The 27986-nt window shown below is 42.1% G+C and overlaps 1 protein-coding gene across 2 annotated transcripts; it reads right to left on the reverse strand.

Annotated features, from left to right (window-relative positions):
* Positions 1 to 789: 789 nt before the first annotated feature.
* Positions 790 to 27931, reverse strand: fbln1 (fibulin 1). Of its 2 annotated transcripts, XM_044036701.1 has the most exons (17): positions 27663 to 27931; positions 23720 to 23828; positions 21929 to 22058; positions 20377 to 20536; positions 19834 to 19896; positions 19657 to 19743; positions 19427 to 19564; positions 18804 to 18941; positions 18555 to 18698; positions 18323 to 18448; positions 17669 to 17794; positions 16222 to 16341; positions 15873 to 16004; positions 15649 to 15772; positions 10661 to 10806; positions 9492 to 9632; positions 790 to 1338 (listed from the first exon to the last, which is right to left on the reverse strand). In XM_044036701.1, exons 1-17 carry the CDS (start codon positions 27715 to 27717, stop codon positions 1199 to 1201), a joined length of 2079 nt encoding a protein of 692 aa, XP_043892636.1. In that variant the 5' UTR covers positions 27718 to 27931; the 3' UTR covers positions 790 to 1198. The 2 variants fall into 2 exon arrangements, with proteins under 2 accessions (XP_043892636.1, XP_043892637.1); XM_044036702.1 differs by lacking the exons at positions 790 to 1338; positions 9492 to 9632; positions 10661 to 10806 and adding an exon at positions 13459 to 14863 and having other exon boundaries at positions 27663 to 27927.
* Positions 27932 to 27986: the final 55 nt, after the last annotated feature.

Below are 27986 nucleotides of genomic sequence, written 5' to 3' on the forward strand. Positions count from 1 at the left end.
GTAACGAGCCATTCATTTGAATCAGGTGTGCTGGAGCACAACAAACCAAGTACACCTAGAGATCATTTTCAAATTGAACGACACCACCAGTAAGGTCCAACTCTGACCTTAAACTACAATTCAAACTTTAGCTTTCGACTTAACCATTTCATCAGAAATTAGGTTCTGCCTCATTAGGATCAGGTTTTGGTCTCCATGCCAGAAAAGGTTCTTACAAATACAAGTGCACATGCGGGCATGCACACGCACACACACACACACACACACACTCTCTAACCTATAAGGTGAGAAGACATGCTGTCACAGCTGATAACAACAGTGTTATATCCCTTTCAAGTAGATAAGGTTTAAGAACTGTTGCCATCCAACTATGAGTCTGCCAAAGCTCAAGAAGAACAAAAACTTGATTTGTGGTGTGTGGACACCCCTAATTGTTGGTTAGGGTGAGGACATAAAGGACCTTTCCATGTCAGAGTACTGATTCTTGTCTGTGTGAAACTGATATTTGCTCGTTTTGACAGTGTTCAACAACCTTAATGGCAGTTATATGACTACTAACCTTAATAAGATTTTAAAAAAAACTAATTCTAACCCTAACCAAATATTTTTTTAACCCATAAACCCAAATCAGACAGTTCCACAACCTGAAAAGTATTATTTTGATCAAGTTGATGAATGTCTGATTTACCCATTCAACCATGCTTATATTGGTCATAATATTGTTCAACTGTGAAATATGAACGTAACAACACTGGGTTTTACAGTGTAGAAAATAAAAAATGCAAATTCTGTAAATAAAATAGGTTTATTCCATTAAAAATACCTCATCCAATGCATATAGAGTAAGAAAGGAGACGTGTTACATAAAAAAAGGTTTATACTGTAATGTCATGAAAGGAATATTGTTGAACTTCAATATTGTGGCCTCTCAAAATGCACACACTTTCAATTTAAAACACTTTAGTTTCTCCATATTTAGCTCCATGTTGCCAGTACATACACTTCAGGCTGAGCTTGTCATTAAAACAAAAAAGTGGTGCAGCTAGAAGCCGTTCGTCTCTGAAAATGTCAAATATAATCCAACGTAACATTAAAACCTCAACACTGATCTGTGTATTGATTTAAAAAAAACAAAAACGTTTTTACAGTGTTGACAATGGATGTCTTAATACTTGTGGTGTGATCTGGCAGCCACCGCTCAGAACCAGAACTCAGCGACAAAGACGTAGACGTTGATGATGTTCTGGCTGGAGTCACCCTGGTTTGTCAGATTTTGCATAGAGAGCTTGAGTACTGTTGTCAGCGGACCAATCAGAGGCTTCACCTGGCGAACGACACCTGGAAGAGACAAGAAAGAACACCAGGATTAACAAAACAGCAAAGAAACTGCAGTATCATTGACTATATAGTATGTATAATTATTAGTATATAATATAGTATTCTAATGTCATGACAATGTTACGGTCATTATGCATTTGGTTTATATCCATATTGCAGTATAAACTAAAGATTTGCACTCAAACAGTATTAAATCTAACAAACAAGACAGGGCTTGTTCATTTTGACTTGACTCTTTGAGTGTTTTGATATCTGTAGTGCTAGGTTCATCCAAAACATTTTCTTCTCACTTTACCCTCGTGGTATCAAGTCATGGAGATAGTTTTGGTTTTATGTGCTGAGGTTTTGACTAGAAATTTAGCTTCAACCCCAAAACAATTGAGGCCAGTGGAATTTTGTTTGTGGTGCTCGGCACACTGAAAAATTACATTTGTCGTTCAGCATATGATGCAAAGTATCTATTCAAAAGTAATGTGGTTTATCGCAGGCTGTCTAAACCAGTCTTCTTCTTCTGTCGTCTTTTTCAAGTTTGACAGTTCTGTCAAATTTGTGCAAAGTTCACTTTTATTCAGTACAGCTGTCTTTCTTCAGGACAAAACAGCACCAGTGAATACTAATGCAACCGAGAACACAACACAATTCCCCGTGGGGTTTGAGGAAAAGGATCCCCGGGTGAATCATGGTATCAGCTGATTTTAAGGCTTACATTTGGTAAAGTAAAAGCGTGACCCTGCTGAACAAAGGTCAAACAAATGTCAGGAGTGGATTGTCCTTTCCAGTGTGAATTCAGTTTGTCCACCCTCTCTGTGGACAAAAGACACCATCTATCGACGCAAAATAAACAGGAAATAAAAAACACTTGAAACATAGCATTACTGAAGGCCCAAGGAATCCACTGGGAGCTCCTTTTAAGCGAACATGCGATTACAGGGGGGAAATGCCAGTGTTTATACAGGCTGTCAGCAGGCCTTTTCTCTGCAGAGGGCTGGTGACATTTCAGCTCTGGCCTGTTTGAACAGACATCACCAGATGCAGCCATGCAGCACAATCACCGCAATGTCCTCCTATAAAATCTTCCACCATCCTCTTTGGCTGAACCCCTCTTGTGTTTCACTTACTCATTTCTGAGTCAGTAAAGCCCTAATGTTTGTTGCAGTGACTCAAGTTAATTTGACATATCAACATGTGTCACTGCCTCATCAGTCTGAATAACGAGGCTCCTCGCTGTGATACTTGTGATAAAATAATACAACCCATTTGGTCATTGTTAACCACAGGGAAAATAATGATCCATTAACCATCATCCACCACATCCATTGTATGGGACACTGGCATTGTACAATGGCAGACTACCCCTCCCACTCATTCTGCTCCTTCTCTTCTTCCCATTTCTTCACTTCCTGAGGGGGGCCTGGTGTTTGTGGCACCATCACTATGGCCCACAAGGGTAAATGAGTCCCATGTGTTTGATGGAGCGAAGCAGTCACAGTCACGCGATACAGCCACGGAGGCATTCCTCCAGGAATCCATCTTTAAGTCTGGGAGGGGCAAGCTATAGGAGCTTGAAATGCTGTCTCCCTCACTCTGTCACTTTCCATTGCTCTCCCGTTCTTCTCCGAGTCAAATCTGTGGGCACACATCAGATTCCAGAAGATTCTGCCGATAAGCACTTGGAGGAGTATGGAATGGGTCCCACTTCTACCAGAGTTGCCCCCTTGTTGTGATGTTTTGGGACTCAGTTGCATAGTGACACTAGATGGAAGAGAGTGGGACTGAGATTGTGTTGTTTCCAAGCCAGCCCCATCAGAAAGCACTAACCTCTGCTTAAACCTAACAATAGCCACAAGATTAAGTAAATAACTGACATGGAAAAAAAAAAAAAAAGAGAGAGTGGATTTTGTGCAATACGCACTCAAATTAAGTTCAGGGGGTTTGTGATTTGTGTGTATACTCAAGTCAAATAAAATCAGTTCAAAAGCTTCTGTGCTGGGCAGAATGAAGATGAGTAAGATATCATTATGACGACCGCAAATACAGATGGATTTTCATCCACATTAAGATCTCTAACAAAAATGCTGCATACAGCAGTAGTGCACTAAACCTAAGGAGGACTAAGCATTTTATAATCAAGATCAACTGAGGGAATGTTTTCCATTTCACGACCGCATCACATAAATAAATAGCGAAAAATACGGCTACCCATTGCATCGAAACTGAAAATATATTAAGGACATATAAATATTACAATATGTGGAATGTGTCTGAGGCTAGTTAGTGTTTTGTAAATTTGTCTGTGGTCTAATTAGCACATGTGGAGGGCATGGCTGTGTTCTTACGAACAGAATTTCTGATGTAATATCCAAGAGCTGAATCAATAACAAATCAATAAACTTCCCATATAAGCTCACAGACCTGGAACAATTAAAAAAACAAAAACATTTGAGTTTTCCTTACTTTCCTGTTTTAGAAATCACCCCATAAAATGGATCACGGTATCGGAAATGATTTGTGGCGTTTGTTTTGCGCAACTTCTAAGCTTTGTTTTACTTACCTTTCTTTCCACAGTCTTGAGGGTAAAAATGAGTAATTATGTTATTACAATGTGGGCTTGTGCGCCCATGCAGCTTGATACTAAAGTCAGTATACGTGACCTCTTGGAGGCCCCCGATGAAATCCTGACATGATGACTCTGTGTTTCCGCTAGCTCTCCATCAAAAGCACAGTGGCATCCTCAATAAGCGGGAAGCATCAACTAACAGCTGGGCCTCAACATGCTCACAGTGAACCTGAGGTGAAACCACAACCGCACATACTCATCTTTAACATTTCATCTGGGCTGTAAGGCAAAAAGCCAACAGCCACATAACAGGTTGACTTGTATTGGTTACCATACCACCTGAGATTCAAATAAATAAACACACACCCCTACAGCTGGCAATTCGCCCTATGACAGAGTTGCAAGGTCATGTCATCTGAGGCCTGTGGTACCCGAGCAGGGGTTGTAGTGTTCTAAAGGTTTGTGGTGTCTCTTTCCATCTCACTGAAGTATCTGCCGCAGGGTGCAAAGGTGAGCCCACTGGCTTAAACAGCCACCATCAAACAAGCAGCTGTACAATCTGTCCTTTATCCAAGACATTTTGCTTTACCATAAAGTAGCCCCTTTAGTAGACTATAGCCATAAATAAAAGCACACTAGTGGCAGAGACACTGCCACAAAACAAAGTCAAGCAAATGCCAAGAGGCATTTGTCATCATTCATGGCCACGAGGGCTGCAATATTGAAGGGTTACATGTAAACAGTACAATTTCTGGGTTTTCTGGTTTCTACAACTCAGCGAGGAAGTGTATGACAAAATCCAAAATGAACGGGTTTAACACCAGAGACAAATGAAAAGTATGCATTGGCCACACCACAGTATTGTATAATGACATGCTGGTTGTGGCGCTATGCATGCTCACTGCAGGGAAACCACTGGAGAGCATCCAGGTGGTGTACAAAGCTCCAGCATGCCAAGAGTGTACTAGAGGGCATTCGACATCATCATTATGACTCGAAATGTGATGTGTTTTCTATCTGACCGTGATCACTGATGTACAGCTGAGAACTAAAGTCATTCACATAGACAGGGTTCTTTTTTACCTGTTTTTTTTTTTTTTAATAAATAAAAATTAAACACTGGAAGAAATGCCAAACAAAGGATAAATAGCTTCCGTTTGCTACCCAGTATAGCCAGCTGTAGTAAGAGTGAACAGGTCCCTCAAGAAAGAACAAATCTTGTGTTTATGTCCAGGCCATTAGCCAGTGGTACACTGATGGCCAGTCAGGTCAGGTTGTGCAAACACACAACTGACCACTCCAAAGAGGGGCTGGATCCATGTGCTACCATGCTCTGAAAGGCCAGCCTGTGTGGCTTGATTTTTCAAGGTCAATCAACAGTGAGTCATAGTGAGAGATCTCTCAAATGGCTCATGGGTCATTGTTGGAAAGTGACACTCACTGGGTACTGACATCATCATAGAAAAGTAGCCGTAAGGAATAGGTTGGTTCTTTTCTTGGACTTTCTGTTTTAGCCGTTGTGGGCCAAAGCAGCTGAGATGACATAACATGTACCATTATCTTTACCACAACCTTTGCACTATATTACAAGTGACATTTCAAAGCAAAGAACCAGAACTGAGGAGCAGAAAATAGACTTGTCACTGTCGACTGAATGGGAAGCACATCAGATGAAAACCTGCTTTAATTGCGTTTTAAATTACAGTTTTATGTCATATTCTCCAAATGGCAGCATCTTGATAAACATTTAAGCACTTTTTTTTAATCGGTTTCGACGCATCACTTGAGCATGGAAACAGCATTACTTTTTGGAACTAAGTATTGTGTAGTATAATGCAGCGTAGTGTGACAGCTCACCAGATAAGGGAGATGAGTGCATGTGATAAATTACGAGGACAGTTTTATGACAAGTCATTTTATGTGTACACACCAGTGTCTCTTTTACTGTGTACGGAGTTCACTGCATCATCATCATCATGTGCGATGGTGGAGGACAGCGTTGGGTGTTTGACTGTGGTGTTGTTGGGTGGGGAAGATCCTGTTTTGATTAACTGTAGTAATCTTTAGTGGGAGAGACACGGATTACTTGTGGGCTTGGTGCTCTCTGGTGCGCCTGCTGCTGTCGTGTTATGATTCACACAAACGACAGCCACTCAAACTTGAAGAGCTGGTCGTCTGCTTATCTCCACGGCTGTCCCCGTCTCCTCACCAGCACGGCCACAAGCCAGAGCCACAAACACTGTCGGCTCTGAAGCAGTCATGTCTCACACAGTCGGCTTAAATTCCACCAGCCACTGTGGACGGCTCCACTGACGACCATGACTACCTGCATAGAGACAAACTGTTTACTTCTTCCTCTATTCATTTTGCTGGCTGTCTCACTGGCTGCCAGCCCCATGTCAATTTCAGCACATGAGATATTTATTCTCAGCATAGGATATTAAACACCAAGGTGTATTTCCACCTGCATTAAAAAATGAATGGAATTCAGCTGTATAATGTGTGCTATGTGTTGCTGTTATTCCATCCTTTCACACTACACACTGGACGACTGTTTTATTCCAAAGCTGGCTACTTACTGTATTGTACAGTCCATCTACAGTATACACATTATTATTATTATTGCCCATTCATTAATGGCAGTCAACACTCTCACTTCACACATCAGGAAAAAGAAATGAGAAATGTCAGCGTTTTGTCACATAACTGGGGCCACACGGCGGAGTAGTGGCTGTCACTACTCCATCAAACTAACCAGGTTGTTGGTGGTTGTGCAAATAGTTGGGGGAAACAATCCCTCTCCAGCAAAATATATAAAATGAGTTCTTTCTTTTGACCACACATTTAGGATGGTACATTTGCAGCATGTAGCAGGAGGTGAGAAATCTGCAAAAATTACAGTAGGGTATGTGATTTGATCACGTCGACTTAGATCACAATTTTGCAGGAAATCACCCAGTCTCAACCCATGCTACCAGCAGAAGCACCAAATTCTACCAAGCACATTTGCTACCAAAATCAGTCATTACATGATCAACCCCATTCAAACAATTTGTCATTGGTCAAAAATGGATGACAGTTCAGAGGATGGGAATTGCTTTCCTTCATTTTCTGAGTCACAAATGTTGCAACTCCGTACATCACTTTAGTGGCTCTGCTGTGTTTCTACATACCTGAGGGGATTTTATATGGTTTGCCACTGAGCTACTGTGGTCGTCATGGGGATTTGTTTTTCTGTTTGATTGTTTTTGGACTATTTTTTCCAAGTGTTGGTGGTCTGTTGTGTTTGCACAGATGCATAGGGCTGTCAGGGTTGTCATCCAGATGTGACAGTGCTCAGAAAGCCATGATGGATGACCAGGAAGTAGGAAAGAGTGGTGCGGCTTTTATTCGGTCTGTGTCTGTGCACTTGTCTATGCATCCAAGTGGTTTTTAAAATAGTGAGCAAGTGAGCTGAACGGAAAAGAGCAACAGCCAATCAAACCTTACAAGAATCACTTTTTCAAGTTTCGGGATTCTGAGGATTCCTAACTGCCTCTTTCGTCCCTTTCAAAAACACAGAGAGTAGCCAAAAACAATGGCCAAAGTAAGTTTGAGTTCACACGCTTGTTCATTAGTGGAGCCTCAATGTCTGCTACTCTTCACATCCCACCAAGCTGTAATACCACTGTTGGAGACACTGGAGATACTGGAAACTAAGCTTCCTTAAGTGACACGTCAGCAAGCCTCATACAATGGTTACGCAACAGCAGCATCTGTGGGCCAAAGCACCAGCAGCACAACCCACGAAATAAAACCAAGAGGACCTTCATAGCACGATGGACGCCACACTTCACAGCGAACAGTCAGTGACCAATGGCTCCAGTGCAGAGCGCCACAGTTTGGATATGTGATGGGCAACTGGTGCTAACATGCAAGAGCTGCATCCAATAAGCATCCAATGGGTTTGGGAGAGAAGTGGCTCCTCACAAACAGGCCTTTCATGTGGTCGTCTCTTTAAGTGCTCTAATGCTAGGCGAGACACTGAGGCCTAGCGTGGGGAAATGGAACAATACATTTAACCACATGAAGCAAAGCACCCAGGATTACTTCTGCACATAGTTCTCTCTCTCTCTCTCTCTCTCTCTCTCTCTCTCCCTCTCTCCTCTTTCATTGAATCAGTGTCTTATTTTGTCTTTCTTTTCCTGCATTCTCTCCCCCTTCCTTGCACACACATACTTTACCCGGTGAATGAGCACTGCTATAAACAGGGAATTTCTCTTAAATCCTTCTTACACACACACAAAGATAGATACACACACGCAGCAGACTTTATACTTATTATAAAATAAGGTTTATCACTCAAAATTACACTATTGCACATTCCAACAAAAACATACCATTATAAGTCTGTGCGGTATAATTATAACTGCTCTCCCAGGGAATTATGTGAATTTTTGCTGGTAATAAACATTCTTCTCCCGTGTCTTTATGTGAATTTGATAAACACATCTCTTCAGGGGGAACAAATGTATGAGAGGCAAACACTTGCACCCAACAACCCGTGCAGTCTGAACCAGTGACAGTCACACCTTCCTCCCCCTTCTCTGTCTTCCAGTCTCTAAAGACAGATCTACATACTGACAGGTCATCCCTCCATCTATCAGCAAGAAGGGGAGGACACTGTCCACGCAATGCCACCAGGCCTGCATGTACGCACACAACCAAAACAAAATCACCTAGACAAGCCCAACAACAGGCTCACAACATTCCCTCATTCTCCCTGGGCCAAGGGAGAATGTCTGGGTCACCACCAGACTAAAGGATGGGAATGGCTTCCACCCAAACATGTGTTGTTGTTACACACCACTGGCGATGATATCTGCAGCTCCGACTTGAACAAGTTCAGGGCTCGTCTCGTCTCGTACGCATGGCGGTCAACGAACAGGTAGTTACGAAGAACTGCTTGTCAACTGCAATCCCTCATGCATGCGTGCATGTAAATACACACGTATGGATTTATACACTTGATTTCTGTACATCCAGACCGCCGTAACTCATTGTGGAAAGTAATGATCTGCTTGGAATAGGCATAGTGGATAAGTGAATTAAATGGTACTTTGTTTGACCACAGGACTGTGAAAACCTGTGCCAAATATTTGGTGAGACAGAAACAAGCCTTCGTCTGTCTCAAAGAGCCACTCTGAGGACAACTCTCCGAAGACACAGACACCAAGAGCCCCCATAAAGATGATGACAGCTACATGATGCCACCACACTGTCGAAGACCAGAATGGGCTGTGTCAGATCTACTTATGTCAGGAGGTCCAGGCATTCTTTATGGAAGTTTTTTTGGGCTTTTTGTCCCTTCTCAGTGTGCACATATGAGTTTGATTTGTGAAAAAAAAAAAAACATAAGTATATTTCAAAATGAGAAATGAGGTCAGAAAAACCACCAACTTTGTCAAAAAGAAATGCAATTTCCAGTCACTGGCTGTCGGGTGGTACAGGGTGGAAGTTAAAGCTTCTATGGTCAAATTGTACTTTACACTACGTTGGCTCATTCTGACTTGACAGAGCACAGGTTAAAAACAATATAAATATATTGTCCACTTACCCATATAATATCCATTCTCTATCCGCTTGATTACGTCAAAGGCATTGTGTGCGTTGCCTTCCAGGATGTTAAACTTGACATCGTAATTGCCTAAGTGATAGGGTCCGTAAGCTGGCACGGTGGTTTTCAGGAAAACAATCTCTGTTGGAAGATAACAATTAGACACAAAGAGCCTTTGGAGCCTAAAGACTTATAATCACACTGGAATTGTGTCGTCAAACCTGTGCCAATCCTTGTTTTAATTACTGAGTAAAAGACAATAAAATGAGAGCTGAACATGTCTGTGTTTATTGTACACTGAGAGGGTCACAGGAAGGTTGAGGGGTTGTTCAGCTGAAGGCCCTCATGTCCTTTACACCCAACCTGGAACTTATGCGAAATGACAAGATCTTAACTCCCTATGACACTGAGCATGAGTGGGTCTGAAACATGCGCGGTGTGCCAGCCAATACTTGTCAGCTGTCACTGTCTGCGAGTGATTATTGTGGTGACTCCTACAGTATCCGATCAGCGTGGCACTTCTCTGTCTCTGGTGTGGACCAGCCAAGCACAGGCTGCATGGAGAGCATCATTGAATAGCTCATTTGGGGGACAGAAGTGCTCCTATGGATGGAAATTGATTTGATAGGAGCTTAGAGATTAAACGAGATACAAAGTAAAACTGTGGGTTATCGTGCAAATGAGTTGCCTCCAAAAAATAATAATTAAGTAATAAAGACTGACACATGGGCTTTTGTGGGTTACAGAGCACATATTGATACAGTTTAAATGTGTTGTGAGTTTTGCCTAATAGTTAGTTGAGAGGACCGGTGCCTTTCTCATACCTGGAAATATGGTTTACAGGTTTTTTCTTGATATAAGGAATGGAGGGATGGTGGAAACAACCTGGACTGACCTGTGAAACTGTGAAATCCCATGTTTAGTAATGAGCTTCAGAGGAGATGGTTGGTGGGTTATGATCCCTTGGAGCATGTCCAGGTTAAATGTTTAACCCGGGCTCCGGTCTTCAAGCTCCCTAACTACTCTACAAATATTCTCAACAAATGTTTGTCAGATAAAGGAATAGGTGTTAAAGTGTTTTTGTTTTTATTTGGTTTTGTTTTGAAAAAAAAAAAAAAAATTAGTATTATTCTAAAATGTGTTGTGTAACATTTAACATGTATACCTACCTTCTGGCTTCGTGAACTCTCTGTAGGTGGGCAGTGAGATGAAGGTGTGGGACACTGAGTGTACGGGGTCCAGAACGCAAGCAATGTCACTGGGCTGACAGGACTTTATACAGCGAACAGTGTCAGTGCGTTGAAGCCTCGCCGCACTGAAGTAGAGAACAGATACACACATCCAGAACAGAAAGGAAACACAAGTACACACATGGCCTCTGACCTAAAGGTAATGTATAAATAAAGACTTCAGAGTTGAGTCTAGTTTGGTTTCTAAAGCTCCCAATAACAGGGCATCCATTGGTGCAGTCCACGGCGTAATCAAGAACTAAGTGGGACAACTCCAGAAACCACAACACAAACAATATGTGAACAAGACAGAAAGGATACTGGATATGGTGGTCAACATCAAAAACAATCATAGTGTATGTGATTTGCAAGAAAAATAATGGCCATAACTCATGCCAAAGCCAAACTTCGTAACTTGTGGATATTAAAGCTGCCATTGATGCTTTTCTGATGCACTACTTCAAGCTGTGTGGGAATGAATTACTGCCCTCACAAAGAATGATCCACAACCTGCTCAGGAAAAATATTTGGATTTGCTGAGCATCCCCGGGCTTCACATCAGATAATCTCTTGAGCAGGATTTATGGGGCAAGGGAGTGTTCTAAAAGACTCCTAAATTGTGGGCAACATGACTAGACAACTCCCCAGCCTCTCCCAGGGGCAGCTCTTATCCTATTATTTAGGGCTTTGTTTATTTCACTGACTAATCAGTGACAGGTTGGAGGGAATAAAGGGCCTCTGCTGGCTCCTAAAGCTAACGCCACCTGAAGTATCACTATTCACTACCTGTCTGCTACATAAGACTTTAAGAGAGGTTCGTAATGCATTAACAAGCGCATAAATCAAAAGTTTGTCTTTGGAATTATAAGAAAATTACGCTAGTGAGGAGACTTTTGAAACAAACAAAAAAAAGCCCTGACTTTGACATTTAAGATGTTAAATCCAAGCTTAAAACAGCCAGGTTGCCATGTATAGGTCTAGTTAATGTGCATGGCAGCCATGTAGCCACATTGTGAGTCATGGGCCGTGGATCTCTGGCACTCCTCTGGGGACCTATAGGATGTAGCTCAAAGACGAGGCCCAGCTTGGGTTGCAGGGCTTCTTTCATGAAGACCGAGAAGAGAAGCCCCTGACAAAAAGTCAAGCCACCACTGGGTAGGGGCTTGTAATTAGCAATTAGCGGGTGGGTCCAAGTTTTGCTTTAGTGCAGGCCAAACCCACAAAATGTTCTCCTAGTTTATAATACCGCGGCCTGAGCTGCAGAAAGACCGAGCAGGACTCTGGAGGATGAGGTGAAAGCTCTGTTGAGGAAGAAGATAATGACCCAGAGTGAACTGCACCCCCCCCATTACACACAGATGGGCACTTCAAAGTAGAAAGCAGCAGCAAGTGGAGCTAATCAAAGCCCCATGTGTACTAACACATTCATATATCTATTTAAAAAAAAAAAAGCCTTCATGTTTATTTGTGCATGTATGTACTTGTGCATGCAAACAAACGTGTGTGCGTGTGTTTGTGTGTGTGTGTGTGTGTGCGGGGGCGCACGTGCCCACACGCACACGCATGTCTTCTTCATCTCCCCGTGCCTCACGTGGCCCAGTCTAGGAGAAAAACCCCAATACTTTTAGACCAGAAAGAAAAACAGACTTTCTGGATGAAAGTCCTCTGGTCAAGCGTAGGGCCTTTTATTTTTTTTTGGTAATTATTATTTATAGTCAGCACATTGATAACGCCCCAACAAAAACACTGCAGGGCATCATTCATTTTGCGCGCGGTGATGTTGCTGAACCACAAATTGTTCAGACCACGGCCAGAGCCCAGAGCCCCATAACTCAATGTCAAAGGGGAGGAAAAACCTCCTGCGCGCCACTATGTTCTTATTTTAAGGATATCCCCACTAGAGACCAAGTGCATCCTTACTGGCCTGACAGCTCAGGACAGGAGGAACCTAGGACATCTGAATTTACAGTTATTATAAGCCGCAGGCCTCAGGCAGCAGCCTCGCAGCATGTCAAACTATTTATACTCTCTCCTGATGGCGCGCGTTTCCCACTCCTCTGCCACTGCATCCCATCGTGTGTCACTTACTCAGCCTTCATTTGGATTATCTGTCTGCACTGGGGTTTTCACCCACAGCATACAGTGGAAATCTGTGTGTTCTACATTAGCCCCAAAATGTAACAAGAGCAACAGAGATGTACATAAAATATCTGACAAAGAAAGATGTATTTGCGGTGCAAGGTAACTGACATTTGGAAAGTGGCATTGTTGCCTTAATAGGGCCAATCTGCCTTTTGACTGGAAACTGGATGTGTGGAATTACTGTATGGACTTGTTAAATAGTTATTACTTGAGGTGCATGCACATATAATAAATACTGAGTTTGACTTATTGATGGAAAAGCTTGGATTGCATCTATTTAAAGATAAATACTGATACAGGAGTGTTTCTTTGGGAACCTAACAGAAGAAAGGAACACAGATTTTTTTGTCACCTGTTGACAGGCCTTTTTGTAATCAGACTAAAGAATGAACCTTTCACTTTAAATACATGTAATACTAGATATCCACATGCCTCCTTGGCTTTCCTCTTTACTGACACTGTTGGAATAATATGAAACTATGTGAGGAAGTAACTCCATCACTGCTGTGGCCTCACATTCCAGCTGATTTCGTTGCTGCATTTTGATTAAAGCCCACAATGTATGACTATCAAGAAGTGGATTTGAGTTGAACATGTGTTATTTCAATTTCAATTTTAATAGAAAACTGTTCATCCAACACATAAACCATAAAATACTGCGTCAACGTCATATTCTGTCATGCAACCCTCATCAAATTTCACTTAGTTGTATGCAGACTTGGGTTGATACCATTTCGAAAGTTACCCTGACCTAGAACGCCACCTAGCGGATATCACGATGCCTTACCCTCAAAGAAGATACATTCAGTTTGGGCTTAATTCACTTTACTAGTCAGCGATCTTTAAGTCTAGTATTCAATCTTAAATTCTGTAAAATAGTACAGTGCTTTGTGATTTTCTGTGTTCATATTTTCATTATGTCTGGCCTTTAAATCCAGGCTGGATGATTGATCAGATCATCGTTTACTTGTAGTTAGAAAAAAAAAACCAATGCCAAACCATAAAATAGTCCTACAAACAAACAAATAATTAAACATTTATACAACTGAGAGGCAATGTGTTAATAAGAGAGCCTTAGAAGTGCTGGTAGGATGGATTTTGTTAACTTGGGACAGAGCCATACAAGCTGTTTGTAGTCTTCACGCTAGCCAGCTGTTAGCTTCACATGCAGCACTCAGTTATAAAATCAAACGTATAAATGTTGGATAATTGTATACATTTAAAATGTGACAAACTAATGCACAGGGGTCGGGACATGACAGGGTTCTGACACTTGATCTACGCCTATTTACAAACCTTTTTAAGGTAAGACTTAAATAGCAGGAATCCATGAATGAGAGATGGTTACAGAGGCTAATTACTGATCACTGAATGAAAACCGAAATGTTTAGCTAACACTGTATATTTCTATGCAGTATGTCCTGCGATCACTTGCGCTACGTATATGTTACGATGCAGTCTAGACTGCATCACTATGCTTTGCCACTAATGTACCGTATGTTCACGACTCATGCAATTTGTCTTGAGGATAAATGTGTTTTCTCCCGAGACATTTCATTTAAAAATGACACCTCATTTTCAAGTGGAGCAACTGGTGCAACGCTACATAAAAGCTGTGTCTATTCGAGAAGGGGATTGTAAACTACTCTGGGCTCCTCCTGGGTAACAAACACCAGCACTTTAGCCAGGTATGTGCTGGTTGTGCCATAGCGGTGAAGCCTTAGCTCCAGAGACAGATCAAAGTCCTGTGGCTTGTTGACGAGCTTTGCCACAGACATTACGCCGCCAGTGGGCATCTGCTCCGTCTTGAAGAAACCGTCCTCGTTGCCAGCAGTGATAGCGATCTGGATGTCATCACCAGGCACGGTGTGGGAGGGGCCCATGCGGAAGATGTTGGTGAAGACGGGAATGTTGGTGGGGAAGGTGAGGTAGTAGTAGGTTATTCTCAGGGGCATGGCCAGGCACTCGACAGACTCATTGCAAAGCAAGCGTTCACATCGACTGCAAAAGAAAAATTGAGGGTGGGGGAGGCAGATCAGGACAAGACAGAACAAAACAGGCACAGAGAGAAAGAGACAGAGAGACCGAGTGTAAGTTTAATTTGCCGTGCAATGGCATGCAGTGGAGGGAACATCGGTCGCAGCAGCCTAGTGCTAAACAGGCCAGTCGTGGTGCCTTTCCGTGGGATCATGCAATAAATTGTGTCACTGGTGTCTCCAATCAAAAGGTGAATCTGTGCCAACTCTGAGGCTAACAAATATTCAAATGCATCATTCTAAAAAAACAGAACATGCTACAGCCAATACTTTTCTGTTGTAACTCCAGCCTGGGGTGGACTAGACATGCAGAGCCTTATCCACAAATATGGATAAAGGTTGGTCTTTAAAGCCTGATATTATTCATTTATTGTACCTACACTCAGACCTATTGGACTGATGGCCATTTAGACTTTGGCTGTGAGGAGCACATGCTTTTCTCTGAGGGTTTATGAATGTGAGGTCTGCTGTTGACGTCTACACTATTATTATTTCCTGCCTATTATTACTTAATCCCCAGTAAAGACGTTGAGTATTGTGTCATAATATTTTTCATGTCCTACATTTGAATGTATTCTTTACTTTTTATGGGTTTTAGGGCACATAAACTACCATTTTTTGGGCAATTGGTAGCTGTTTTTTGTGCTGTGTATTGTTCAGAAAGTGTTGCAGCACTTTTCTCCAAAAAAAAAGTTCCCTGTGGGGGGGGAAAATAAGGTATATTTGATTGGATTTCAACCAGAGACTCACGTTTCTCCAACGCGTCTGTAGTTGTTCGGACACTCAAAGGACAGGCATCGGAATCCTCCTTGTATGTTAAAACAGCTCTCGTTCTCCGAGCATGTGTGTGTTCCCGTCACACACTCATCAATATCTGAAAGAAAAAAGAAGAAACATTTGTTTTGGAAACACAAAATCTGTATTTAAATTGTTCAAGTTAAGTTTAAGAGTAGAACCATTAGAAGACAACTTACCCTGGCAAGTGCGCCCATTGGGTGCTAAGGTATAGCCAACAATAGGACAGGAACAGTGGAAGCTCCCAGGTGTGTTGTGACAGCGATAGGAGCAAATATGACCTCCAGTGGGCAGGGCGCACTCGTCTATGTCTACAAAGGTCACGCGAAAGGTCAATGAATATGAAATAGACAAACCGAAGAAAAGAAAATGGGCAATATGACCTATAATAAGCGACAGTACATATTACATTCCTTGTTGTCACAGTGTACATACACACACACAGTAGAAGCTGGGTCAAAACTTGATCAGCTGGAAATGTAAGGATATCATTTATCTACCAGTGTCTGCGACAACGGCTCAGTTTACCTTCACAAGTTATGCCGTCGATGTCGCTGAGCTGGTATCCACGGCGACAGTAACACTGGTAGGAGCCATACACGTTGGCACACTCTTGACTGCATGGGTTAGTCTCACATTCGTTCAGATCTAGGGAGAGAAGAGTGTCACAGAACATGAGGAACTCCGCTGCACATCAGCGATATGAAGACACTCCCCCGCCAATATGAATGTGAACATGTACACGTCACATGTACATGTACATGTGACGTGCATGTGATGGTCTTTAACTCAAGGGATGATGATGATGATGATGATAATAATAATAATAAGGTTAACAAACCAATGGTAACAAATTTACTATTGGTGCCATTAGAGAAACTCTGGTGACATCTGGTCATGCCCCGCCCTTGCCTCCTCCTTCGTCTCCTCCCTTCTCTCCTGCTTTCACCTCCAGCATGCAATCAGTGCACCTGTGGCAGGAGCACACCTGCTCCCAATTCACTCATCAACTCAGCCTACATATTTCCTGGTCGTAACAGACGACTCAGTGGTAACGCTGCGGCGCTCCTGAAAAACCTTGTTTACTTAGCGCTTGCTCTCTGCTTGTTGTTTTGGCCTTTTTTGCTAATTTCTCTTGTGTGCAGTGCTCTCTCCCATGTGCGTGTTGCTTTTGACGCTGATCCTCACTGCTGTTTGGAGCAGATTGCTGCCGCTTCCACTACCAGCGCTTCAACTACCAGCGCTTCAACTACTTCCCTCACATTTGTTAAACCTTTTTGAATAAACTCTTGGATAAATGGATATAATCTTCTGGTTTGTTACCTGAGGACAAACCCCAAGTGAGAACATAATAGCCACCAGGAGGCGACTCCACTAGTTGCAAAAATGAGTAAAATTGAAAAGGAAATGACTCTAATTCTTACTTGAGTTACAAAGTCAGTTAACATTTCGTTGATAACTTGAAGGTATCAATTGCTAGTTTCAGGTCCTCTTCAATAAACATGATGTAAATGTTGGTCTTATTGAGAGGTAAATACAAGATACAGCAGGACACAAAGGAGTGGACACCAGTGTGATTGACTGTGAAAGTTGGCTATCAGATGGCAGCACTGTACCATTATGACAGACTCCTGATATAAACCGAAGGAATCATCTACTCTACGTCATGCAGTAGATGAAGGTGATTATAATTGACCTTTTTCAAACCAGAGACTAGAATTATAGTATAATTATTATACCACCATGCGTGATCTATATTTCTCTAGGGGCTACACCACCTTTATTTGCTGCAACTGGTATACACTGTGTCCATTATCACATCTAAATTAGCTGTATTTCTTACAGCAGAAAGATGTGCCAAAACAAATGTAAAAAGCATTTGTTTTGTTATGTGTTGATATGCAAGTACACATACTGTATACTATATGCATATTATGTAAACTACTGCAATCATCCTAATTTAGTTATGACTTACCATCACAATTCCTGCCATCACTGGCAAGCTTGAACCCTATCGTGCAGCTGCACTTGTAGGATCCAGGAGTGTTCTCACACTTATGAGCACACAAGCGACCGGGGTAGTGTCGGCATTCATTACTATCTGAAACGCAGAGTGAAAAACATGCCACACAGGCTGATGATTAAATAATCCGTTCACAAAACAGACATTTTTAGAGGAAGAGCACAGCATGAGGATGTCAATATAGCATCGCTGTAGGCCACAGTGAACCTCTGCATAATACTTTTTCCTGTAGTTGAGCCACAGAGGAGCAAAAACCTTAAAATAATGAGCACTTGACTTTGTCGACATGACTTAGGAAGCTTTTTGGCATTGTATTTGGTGTTATAGTCAATATTTTATTGAACACACCTTCAGCAACTGCTGCCCTAACCCTAACCCAGCACTACATGGGAGTTTCCAACAACACAACCTGTTTTACCATTACATGAAATGGGGCAGATACAACATTGCCCCATTTGACCTGCATACTTTGAAACACGTCTGGTGAACAATTCCAGAAATAATTGTTAATGACTGATTCTGTCAAAGGTCTTGAATGCATCAATAAAACACATGAACACAGTAGAATTGCGTCTACCATATAGAGCAGAGCTACTAGCTTCTTACCATCACAAGTCCGGCTGATGCTGTTGAACATGTAGCCGGTCTGACACTCACAGCGGTAGGTGCCGACCAGGTTGATACATCCATGACCTGCACAAACCTGCTCAGTGCTCTTACACTCATCAATATCTGTGGACAGGAATGTACAGTAAGCAACAGAGGAGACAGTGGTATGCTCCTCGGGTGGGTCATCATGATGCTCTGTACCCAGGAAAGGCAAGTGGTGCGCCCGTACCAACACAGCGTGTGCCCTCCTCGTTCAGGTGGTATCCTCGACCGCAGTTGACAGAGTTCCTCTGACAGGTGAAGGAGCCCTCCGTGTTGATACAGATTTGCCCTCTGTGGCATGGGCCGGTGTGGCTCACACATTCATTGATATCTGAAAACAGAAACGTGGATGAATATTGTTAAATTTGGAAAAGAGAATTTTCTATTCCATTATGATTTACTAAATTTAAAATCTGACCAAATTGCAGATTTTTACCAATGCAGTTGCCCAGGGCGTCCTGGATGTAACCAGTCCCACACTTGACTGTGGTAACACAACGGAATGAGCCCTGGGTGTTCTGGCACTCAAACTTTGGGCCACAATTATGGATACCAGTCTCACACTCGTCAATATCTAGATGAAGATATCACAGCAGTCAGGCCATTGAGGTGTGAACAACCTGCCAACACAGCTCAATACAGAACATTATCAGTGTCACAGTGTCATCAACATTTACTGGCTACATTGTGATGGTATTATTCATATTCATGCTGCTACTTCTGGACTTCACCACCTACACTCTGTTTAAAGTGAGCTGGCCCACATATATCTTGGTTTGCTGGCCTTAAGGAGACAGTTGTATAGGTATACTTTTATTTACATGGCCATACTGTGCAAACTTCCTTCATAAACAAAAACAAAACTCTGATAAGTTTTCCTCCCTAGAAGTAGTCAGCCAACTGATGCAAAGGTCAGCAGTGTTATTGAAGCATGCAGATGATCTTCCTGAATGATTTATGCTCTCTAATGCTAAATCACTACCTGTCTGCTTTTCCATCTCGAGGGACTTCTGTTTAATACAATTTAAATAGGTTCAAAGGTAAATAAATTCAACAAACCCTTGCAGTTGTTGCTGTCAGTGAGCTCATAGCCAGTCCCACAGCTGACCTCTCGCTGGCAACGAAACGAGCCCTCTGTGTTGATGCAGCGCTCTCCTGCGCGACAGTTGCTTGATCCCAACAGACATTCGTTGATATCTGACGAACAAAAAAGGAGAGGAGATATAATGATACTGATATTGATCTTGACATTAAATTTTAATCTTGAAAGAGGATGATGGGGGTCTAACCGTCACAACTCTTTCCATCTGGTTTGAGTTTGTAGCCTTTCAAACAGGCACAGGTGTCATTGCCAACGCATAAATGAGCACATTTGCCTGGAGGAGCAACACAAACAAGCAAATAATTGATTACTGCATTTATATCGGTTACAGTAAAAGCTTATGAGTTGGATTATTATGCTCTACCTTTGCACTGGTCAGTTAACACTGAATTGTCTCCCTTGTCATTGGTTGCAGTCTTGTTCTGAACTGTGTGAGAGAAAATTGAACCACACTCATACGCACACATATAAACATCTTGAACATTAAAATGCAAATTTATGTAAAAAAAAAAAAGTGTTGTGTTGACAATAATGACAGTTTTCAATTATCACTCAAAATTGTACTTTCTTTTTTTTACCTTTTTGAAAGGAATTTCTTATGACGATTATTATTGTTTATGACAAGACTCTTATTTACAAATTGGATCACCACCACAAATCCACCCTAAAATGACAAATCAGTTTGGAAACAGGTCCTGTTCTCTCCCATGAAAGCTAAAGGTAATAATCATTTACATCCACCAGGGGGAAGCAACGACTTTAGTTTGACAGCACCAACACTGATCTGTTTTCTCAACCTCATTTCTTTCTATTGTTTTTTGGAGAAATTGGAGCAGGTTTTCTCAGACAGTATTTTGTTTTTCCAACACACAGCAGATGAGAAAAAAACTGTTTGCTTTTCACCCACATTGAGGTTGTGCCGTGGGTGCTGTCTGGTTATCTTGGACTCCATCTACACAGCAGGCCCGGGAAACTAAGCCGCACTGGTAGCCCACAGAGACGGTGTGATCGCAAGGTAGGCCTCGCTCCTGGATCGCCTTCCCCAGGAGACAACAGTCACAACACATCTGCAGAAAAACGACATCCGACATCATGGAAGCGTACGTCAGCACAGAGGAGAAAACAAACACGTGGTTCCAAAACTGGTAGGATGCTATAGGCAGACATTTGGACTGACAGATGAGGATGAGGTGATACAGACAGACAGACAGACAGACAGACACTCAAGCTCTCTGTTAACCACATGGACATAACAAAGAAGATGAAGTGACAAGACACAGCAACTGACAGGCTTCAGACAGATGGACAAATGGTCAAGAACGACAGTGAGTTAGTAGCAACCGAACAGTAATGAGATGCCTATCATCCCCTGTGGCTATAGCACGCTCAGTCAATCATTACAGCAGCTCAGTGCCTTGACTTGACTGAAACTTTTGCTTTATTCACCTTCTCTGGGCATTTTTATGAGCCACCAGCTACATTTGACAGATCAAGTGAAGACAAGCCACTGACAATTATCTTGTCCTGTCAAGAAAATGCACCAACTTGCATCCCCTCCCTTCCACATTTTGTCAAGCGCCTATCTTCGAGACGTGTTGATGTGCAATGTGTTGTGATAAAATAAAAGGAGTGCAAAAGTTTTACTGAGAGGTATTAAAAGGCTAAAATAGGGCTTGGTGGAGCCTGAGGAGGATTTGAGAGTCAAAACTTATGATCTGTCTGACAGAAAAATACCCTGCGTGACAGAGGAGATGAAGGTGCTCACAGCAATGTTACACACTTCTATCGAACACATGCACCAACACTTGTGTGTGGCGGTTGCTGGTCTTTGAAACAGGGGAAGCTCAATTCAGGCCCAGTTATTTATACATACATTCTGCAAACGAACAACTAGAACGCGATAATTATGTACAACTGAATATATGCGTATATGTATAAATAAAAATGGGCTCCATCACCAAGCAAATAACACACAATGACCAGCTATTTGTCTACAGACTTCCCTCACAAAATCCACAACAGCACTGAGGCAGAAAAGGTTCTACTGTCATGTAAGTGTCTGCAACGCTGTCAATCACAAGAACTGGTTCCGCCTTTCAGACAGTTCCTCCAATCATCATGCAGAAGCCCAGCGTCCCCGCCCGCCCACTGCTCCATTGACTCTAAAGTAAAGCCGAGCTTCCGTGGAAGTGACAATTTTGCCCCATTTGTCCGATAACCGTTGTGCTCACCACAGTGAAAAAAACCTATTCTGTGTCGTCCGATAGAGACAAACAAATGGTTTTACATAAAAATCACGAAAAGCAATCCGTCATCCATGATAAACCGCTCATTCTGAACGAACTAGCGGCACGTTCTAATCGTGCGCTAAGGACTGAAATGTAAATACAACACAGAACATATTTGAAGGAAGCTGAGCTTAGCGATCGCCACTGGTATACAACTGGTGAACTACAGACCTTTGTAGTCTTGATCTCGCAGGTGTTGGCGAACAAAGAATCACAGGCTCCTTGACCTTTGGCCAAGTTGATGCCAGTGGTGCACATGTTATCCTCCAGCACTGTCACGCAGCACTGCTCCTGCACTACCCTGTGAGCAAGGAGAAGAAAACACACACAAGACACAGGAGGACGATTAGTATGTGGAAGTAGCCAAAATGCAGCGATACAATTGTGGCAATGGAATGAATGAGGATTTGATGAAAACAGCTCTTTATTTTCTTCCTTTAATAGAAAAACAACACTTTTTTGTTTTTTAAGACACGTGTCTTTTCATCACCTTGATATTTATTATAACTTGAGATTTTACAACTTTAAAACCGTAAGTTCCTCCCATCTCAAAGTGAAATTCCACTCTGACTTCAAGTGCAGACCATTAAAATCAGCACGAGGTGAACTTGCTGGGGGATCTCGAAACATGTCCCAGTAACAGTCTCTGCATGGATGAGTGCAATGACTCAGCCCTGTGTGGGCTCAAGTTTATTTTGCTGACATCACTGTCATGTAAACTAGATTGAGCAAAGCTTCACGAGAACTTTGTTCTGTTGTTTCAGACCTGAGTGAGGTCAACACTTTCCCTCCAAGGTTAACATGTGTCCTCCTCTGTGTCTCTCCATTTGAAGACATTGCTCCGTCATTATAGTAATAATAATAATAATAATAATACCACTAAACCAAATCACTCCCTAAACACAACCCTGCTGTGTCATGTGAGAATGAAGAAATAAGTGATAACATGCTACAGATGGGACATAAAACATTTCTATTAGCAAGAAGTGAGTGGAAAAAAGAAGAGATCAAATATTATATGTAATATACTGTATTTCTAAAGCAATCAGTGAAACACTGCCATATCCAGAAGAGACACAGACCCTCTACATTAAAGGAGTATTGTCAAAATACATTATCGGTATTGAGATGACATCATTTGCTATCTGTTATCAGTTAAGAGTGTTTTTTTATTGTCTCTGTCTCTAAAACTCTGTCAGTTTTACAAGACAGTAAGGATAAGATGTCCCCACACCCCAAATCTCCCCTCTTATTTCCAAAAAACCTCTTTATCAATCTCTTTCCACATAAACCGCTGTGGATCTCAATTTCACATCAATGCGCACACCTCCTCCACAGGACCTTTTAAGGGCACAGTCATACTTTGTGTTTTTCTTTTCTCTTCTCTCTCTTTTCTTACGTTTTTGTTTTGCCCCTTGGTGTCTGAAGTAGTCTTTCAGATTTCCTGTTATTGCATTTCTTCATCCTCCCTCCATGTTGCGTTTCACCTCTGAGGTATTTCCTGGGTTTTGAAACAACCCCTCCACTGACCCACCGCTTTCCACCCCCACCCCCCTGCTCCCCTCACACTATAATTTAGACAAATTTGGGATCAGTGCGGGTGGCTCTGGTAAATGTGTTTGCCATCAGTGTTCATGGCGGCAGATCTCTCTGAACCTGTGGCAGCGCAACATCTAATGTTACTGGCAGACCTGTTATTATGCCATCACTGTTAGTGTTTGCCGCTCTCGCGTGAAGTGAATAATGTGCCTGGAGATTCATGAGCGTCAGGTAAAACAATCTCACATTAAGAGCCAGACATTTCCCCTCCATACAATCTAAATACCACAGGAGCTCCTGTGATACTAACAGGAAATGTGAGCAGTTAATGAGGTTCAGGCAGGTTTTTATTACAGCTCTCAGCTTTATAACGTGTAGATGTGTGATCGGGAGTTGCAAAAGTAGCACAAAGCACCTGCTTACCTGCATGTGGTTGACTCGGAGATAAGAGGGAGGGATGCGCAGTCTTCGTTGTCATAGCCTCGCTTCTGTCCATCCTTGCAACAGTCCTCTATTGAGATCTGCTCTGCTCCTACAGACAACAGAAGCAACGCAGAGTTCAGGTTCTTCACTGCACATGGGTTTGCTTAAATCGGTAGATTTGTGCACATCTCATTCACTGCCAGGAGATTTTTTATATCTTGGATTGTAATGAGTGGTCGCCCATTCTGGACACAGATTACAGACACTTAACACAACTGCGCGCACACACAAGGTGATACACACTAGATTTGAGACCAATACTGATATCGCAAACTACCGATGCCGATATTAGTCCGATACAATCATTTTAGACCATTTATGAACGATGTAGCAATATTTTTGTAACAAATATTGGTCTCCCAAAAATTACTCTACGCAAAGGTGTTTTACTGATACTTATTTACATTTTTACAGTCTGTGCATGGTGAAGCATGTGACATATAGGACTTTTTGGATGGAGCTTACATTTCTTTTTCTGTCCGATATCATATCCAGTGATTTTGACCAGTATCGGACAGATACCGATACTGACCGATACTGAGTCCCATCCCTACTAGTCCTACGTGTCAGTTCTTTAAGTTGTACATTTTATTTTTGGGGCAAATCTGCGCGCAAATCTGTGTATGTTAGTGGTTGCTTTACTAGGATAGAGTCTAGGATAAATGTTGGATGGATGGATGGATGGATTTGATTCTGGCAAAGATTAAACATGCTCTTTAAACTCGAACTTTCTTTGTACACAATCAAAAATGCGTTTGGCAATTTAAAATGTTAAAAGCCACTTTTTTGCCAATGACAATGAATAATGGACGTGTTGTTGCAGACACGAGAAAGTATTTTTGGGGTTTTTTTTCTATTTACTGGAGCTAAACCAACTCTGCGGTGATCGTGTTGTTTATTCGTGTGCATTAGGGAGCATGGAATTCTTTGACTCTGTAAACAATCAGCCGACGCAATCAAATCAAATACATTTATTTGACTGTGGTTTTTGTGACGTGCCAAACATGAAATAGCTTTGGCAGATCAGACGCCTGGACTAGTTTTTGCCTTTGGCTCAAATCGGGACTGGTGCGCCAAATGGTTATTAACAATTATTCCCAGTCAGGGGGGAAAAAAATAGAAAACAAACTCACCGTGAAATAAATTTTGTTCATCCACCGTAATAGAATATGAAATGTAGCTGGTTGGTGACGTAATGTTTTGAATTATTAGGAACAGAGGTTGTGAAATGCACTGAACAAATCCATCTGTTTGAGACGCAACTTCTGCCTTGACATGTCTGGCATGACTAAGCAACTTCACAAACTTGGTTAGAAAAGTTAGGGAGGACAAGTGTCTGGAATAGCCGATTTCTCTCAAAGGGACCAGAGGAATTTTATTACAAGCATTAAATCTTAACTGAGGCACAAGCAGGAACAGCAACGCAGATAAACTCTCTAGAAAGTTTCTATGAAGGCAGTGAATACAGTATGATCAAAATAGAAAAAATAGACAAATATTGAGAAACACTAAGTGTCACTACTACACAAAGGATGATGAACCTGGCAGAATGGAGAGAATATGGACCAAGGATTTATTACTAGGCAGCCACATTAGCTGACTCACTACCGACTACTGGAAGTCTGGCACATCCCAGAATCTCCGGGCCAATAAACCTCGTAGCAGCTGGATGAAATGAGATGGCATTTTAAATGCTTTTCACATGGGCCTACCAAGTAGGTTCTCACTGATACTCTGATGTCTCTGTCTGGGAGAGATCAATACCTCTCAACATGACTCTGTGATGATCCATTAAGACTATAATAATAATAATAATAATAAAAAACAATGTTTTGTTTTCAGAAGCTGATTATTTAATATTTCATTTAAAGGTGTTAATGACCAACTTTTGGTTAGTCATTCCCCACACTCTACATATAATGGGGAAGATGTGTGTGTTCTTTCAGATTACCAGCACTTGGCTTTTTCTTGCCAAAAGAGCCAATCTGTATTGAAACTGGAAAGCCTTCCAAGGAGCAACTTTCCAAATTCTACAAAATAACTAATTCCCATATCTTTCTAGGTCGAGGCACGGTAAGAACAGAGAGTGTTTGTCACATGATAACTACAGTACTGTAGAAATGTGCTCTGGACATTTCTCCACCCAAGGTCTCCGCTGATAACAAACTCTGACCCACTAAACATCACATAGTCATTCCAACGCCACCACTGTCTGCTGCTTTGCAAACCCAAATTTGAAATCCAGAAGTGCCTCAGAATTTTGTGGTGTTCTTTTTATCAAAGGAAGAAGGAAAACCCAGACGCAGCCAGCCTCTAGTCTAGATGCAGATTTTGCCACAGCGTTGGGTCTCTGCTGAATCCCGTCTTGGATGGCAGTGCTGGTTGTGAGGGCCACACTGCCTCGTCAGAGCTGTGCATGGCAGACGTCTCATGTAAACAAGGTTTAATGAGCCCCTGGTGGAGCTCCACAACAGAAAGGAGCATTGGCTGCACTTTGGAGTTTTCCCATTCAGTTTAAATGATATAAACAGCTGTGTTTTACTATCTACCTATCTATCTATCTATCTATCTTGAACAAAATACAAGTTTCATATTCCTTCTTCGTTCTTGTTGCTTGACAGCTGACTCAATTTTACCTCAAGGTGACCTGTGAAGCAACACCCCCCCCTACATGGAAGGCAGCTTAGGAAAAGTGGCCCTGCTGACTGTGAAAATTGCCCCATGTGTGACTGGGGGTGGGGGGTGGACTATTTTGGTGTTTGGATGTGCTTCATCCAACGCTTTAGTGACCCTGCTGTGGCACTTGCGTATAAATCATTGCCGTCAGTCTCGACCACCCTGTCCTGGTGAGAAGACCAGTCGTTCTGACAGAGCATCACAGCATACCAAGGTACTTGGCCTTTGGCCTGCAGGGCAGGAAGTACAGAAGCCAGGACGGTGGGAACGCTTTACAACTGATGTGTGAAGCTGTGTTTTAACACTACATTGTGTCACTGTGTAAGGCACATTTAATCTAGCCTATCACATAATTCAAAATCAATCCAGATTTCTTGTAATTTTGCTGTGCACACAACAGTAGTGCAGACAGGAGACAGATTTTTCTTTTTTATATAAATACTTTATTAATCCCTAATTTTAATCTACTAGGAACCTTCCTAGAAGGAGCAGTGGCAGCGCCCAGGGAGCAATACCCCAGCCCTTTGACCTGGTAGGGACTTGAACCGGCAACCCTTGGCCATGGACTTCCTTAATAGATAAATATTAAGACACAAAACACTAACAACGTAGAAACACACATCCCTTGTAATAACAACACCGATATTCACATGTGTATAAAGTGGCAGTTGCATGTTGAAAGTGCAAAGTGTGTGTGTACAAAATCCTATTTTGTATTTAAATACAAGTGCAAACAGAAAAAAAAAAAACAGATTCAACCTTGGACACAACAATTTTTGATTTGTTTCTTCACATGATAAACACATTACTGGCCTGTCGCTGACTACTGTGTGAGTTGTTGAGGTAAAAACAACGGAAACAGACACTGAGTAAGAAATTATGGGAAACACAAGTTCAGTCCAGACCTGCAACACTTTGAAGCAGCCAGCTTTCAAGTGTGCTCTCATCACATGTCCCAACTAGTCCTGTGCCAACTTCATCACCTCCCTCTGACTCACTCTTTGTCTGATATCACTTTGATACTTACTGTGTTTTAAAAAAACAAAACAAAAAAAACAACAACTTAAGACCAATTCATGTGCTAAAAATGAATGCATGGCCATATTATGAGCACCATGTGACTGTGTTTGTGTGTATAGACTTGGCCAAACACTGATTTAAAAGTGATCACGTAGTAGTTACAGTGTCTTACAGAAAGGTAACTTACCTTGGCCAAGGAGAAGTCCGAACATAGAGCAGAGCAGCACAACGCGCGGATCCATTGAAAGAAGAGAGGGATTCAAAGCAGAAGTAATGCTGATTTAAAGTGCGCCTCCAAAAGCTCTCAGCCTCCCGATCCTGCTGCTTTGTTTTCCCGCAGGTTGTGTGTATAGTTGGCTGTGATACCTTGAGGGGGGGGGAAAAAAACCTCAGGCACAGAGAGAGTGGATGTGATAGAGCTGGTGAGTCGCGTTTGCAGCGTGACTGGAGGAACGAGCGTCTAATTATGGCACGCTAAAGTAAAGGGGGCGGGGCTGCAGGGACCACAGAC

Source organism: Solea senegalensis, linkage group LG10 (assembly GCF_019176455.1).
Source record: "Solea senegalensis isolate Sse05_10M linkage group LG10, IFAPA_SoseM_1, whole genome shotgun sequence".
Lineage (NCBI taxonomy): Eukaryota > Metazoa > Chordata > Actinopteri > Pleuronectiformes > Soleidae > Solea > Solea senegalensis.

Coding starts and splice junctions, on each gene's coding strand:
- fbln1 (XM_044036701.1), bottom strand. CDS start 27,717: ATGGATCCGCGCGTTGTGCTGCTCTGCTCTATGTTCGGACTTCTCCTT. Junction 19,565..19,656: donor AGATGGAAAGAGTTGTGACG/GTTAGACCCCCA, acceptor TTTGTTCGTCAG/ATATCAACGAATGTCTGTTG. Junction 16,342..17,668: donor TGATGGCAGGAATTGTGATG/GTAAGTCATAAC, acceptor TTCTCTCCCTAG/ATCTGAACGAATGTGAGACT.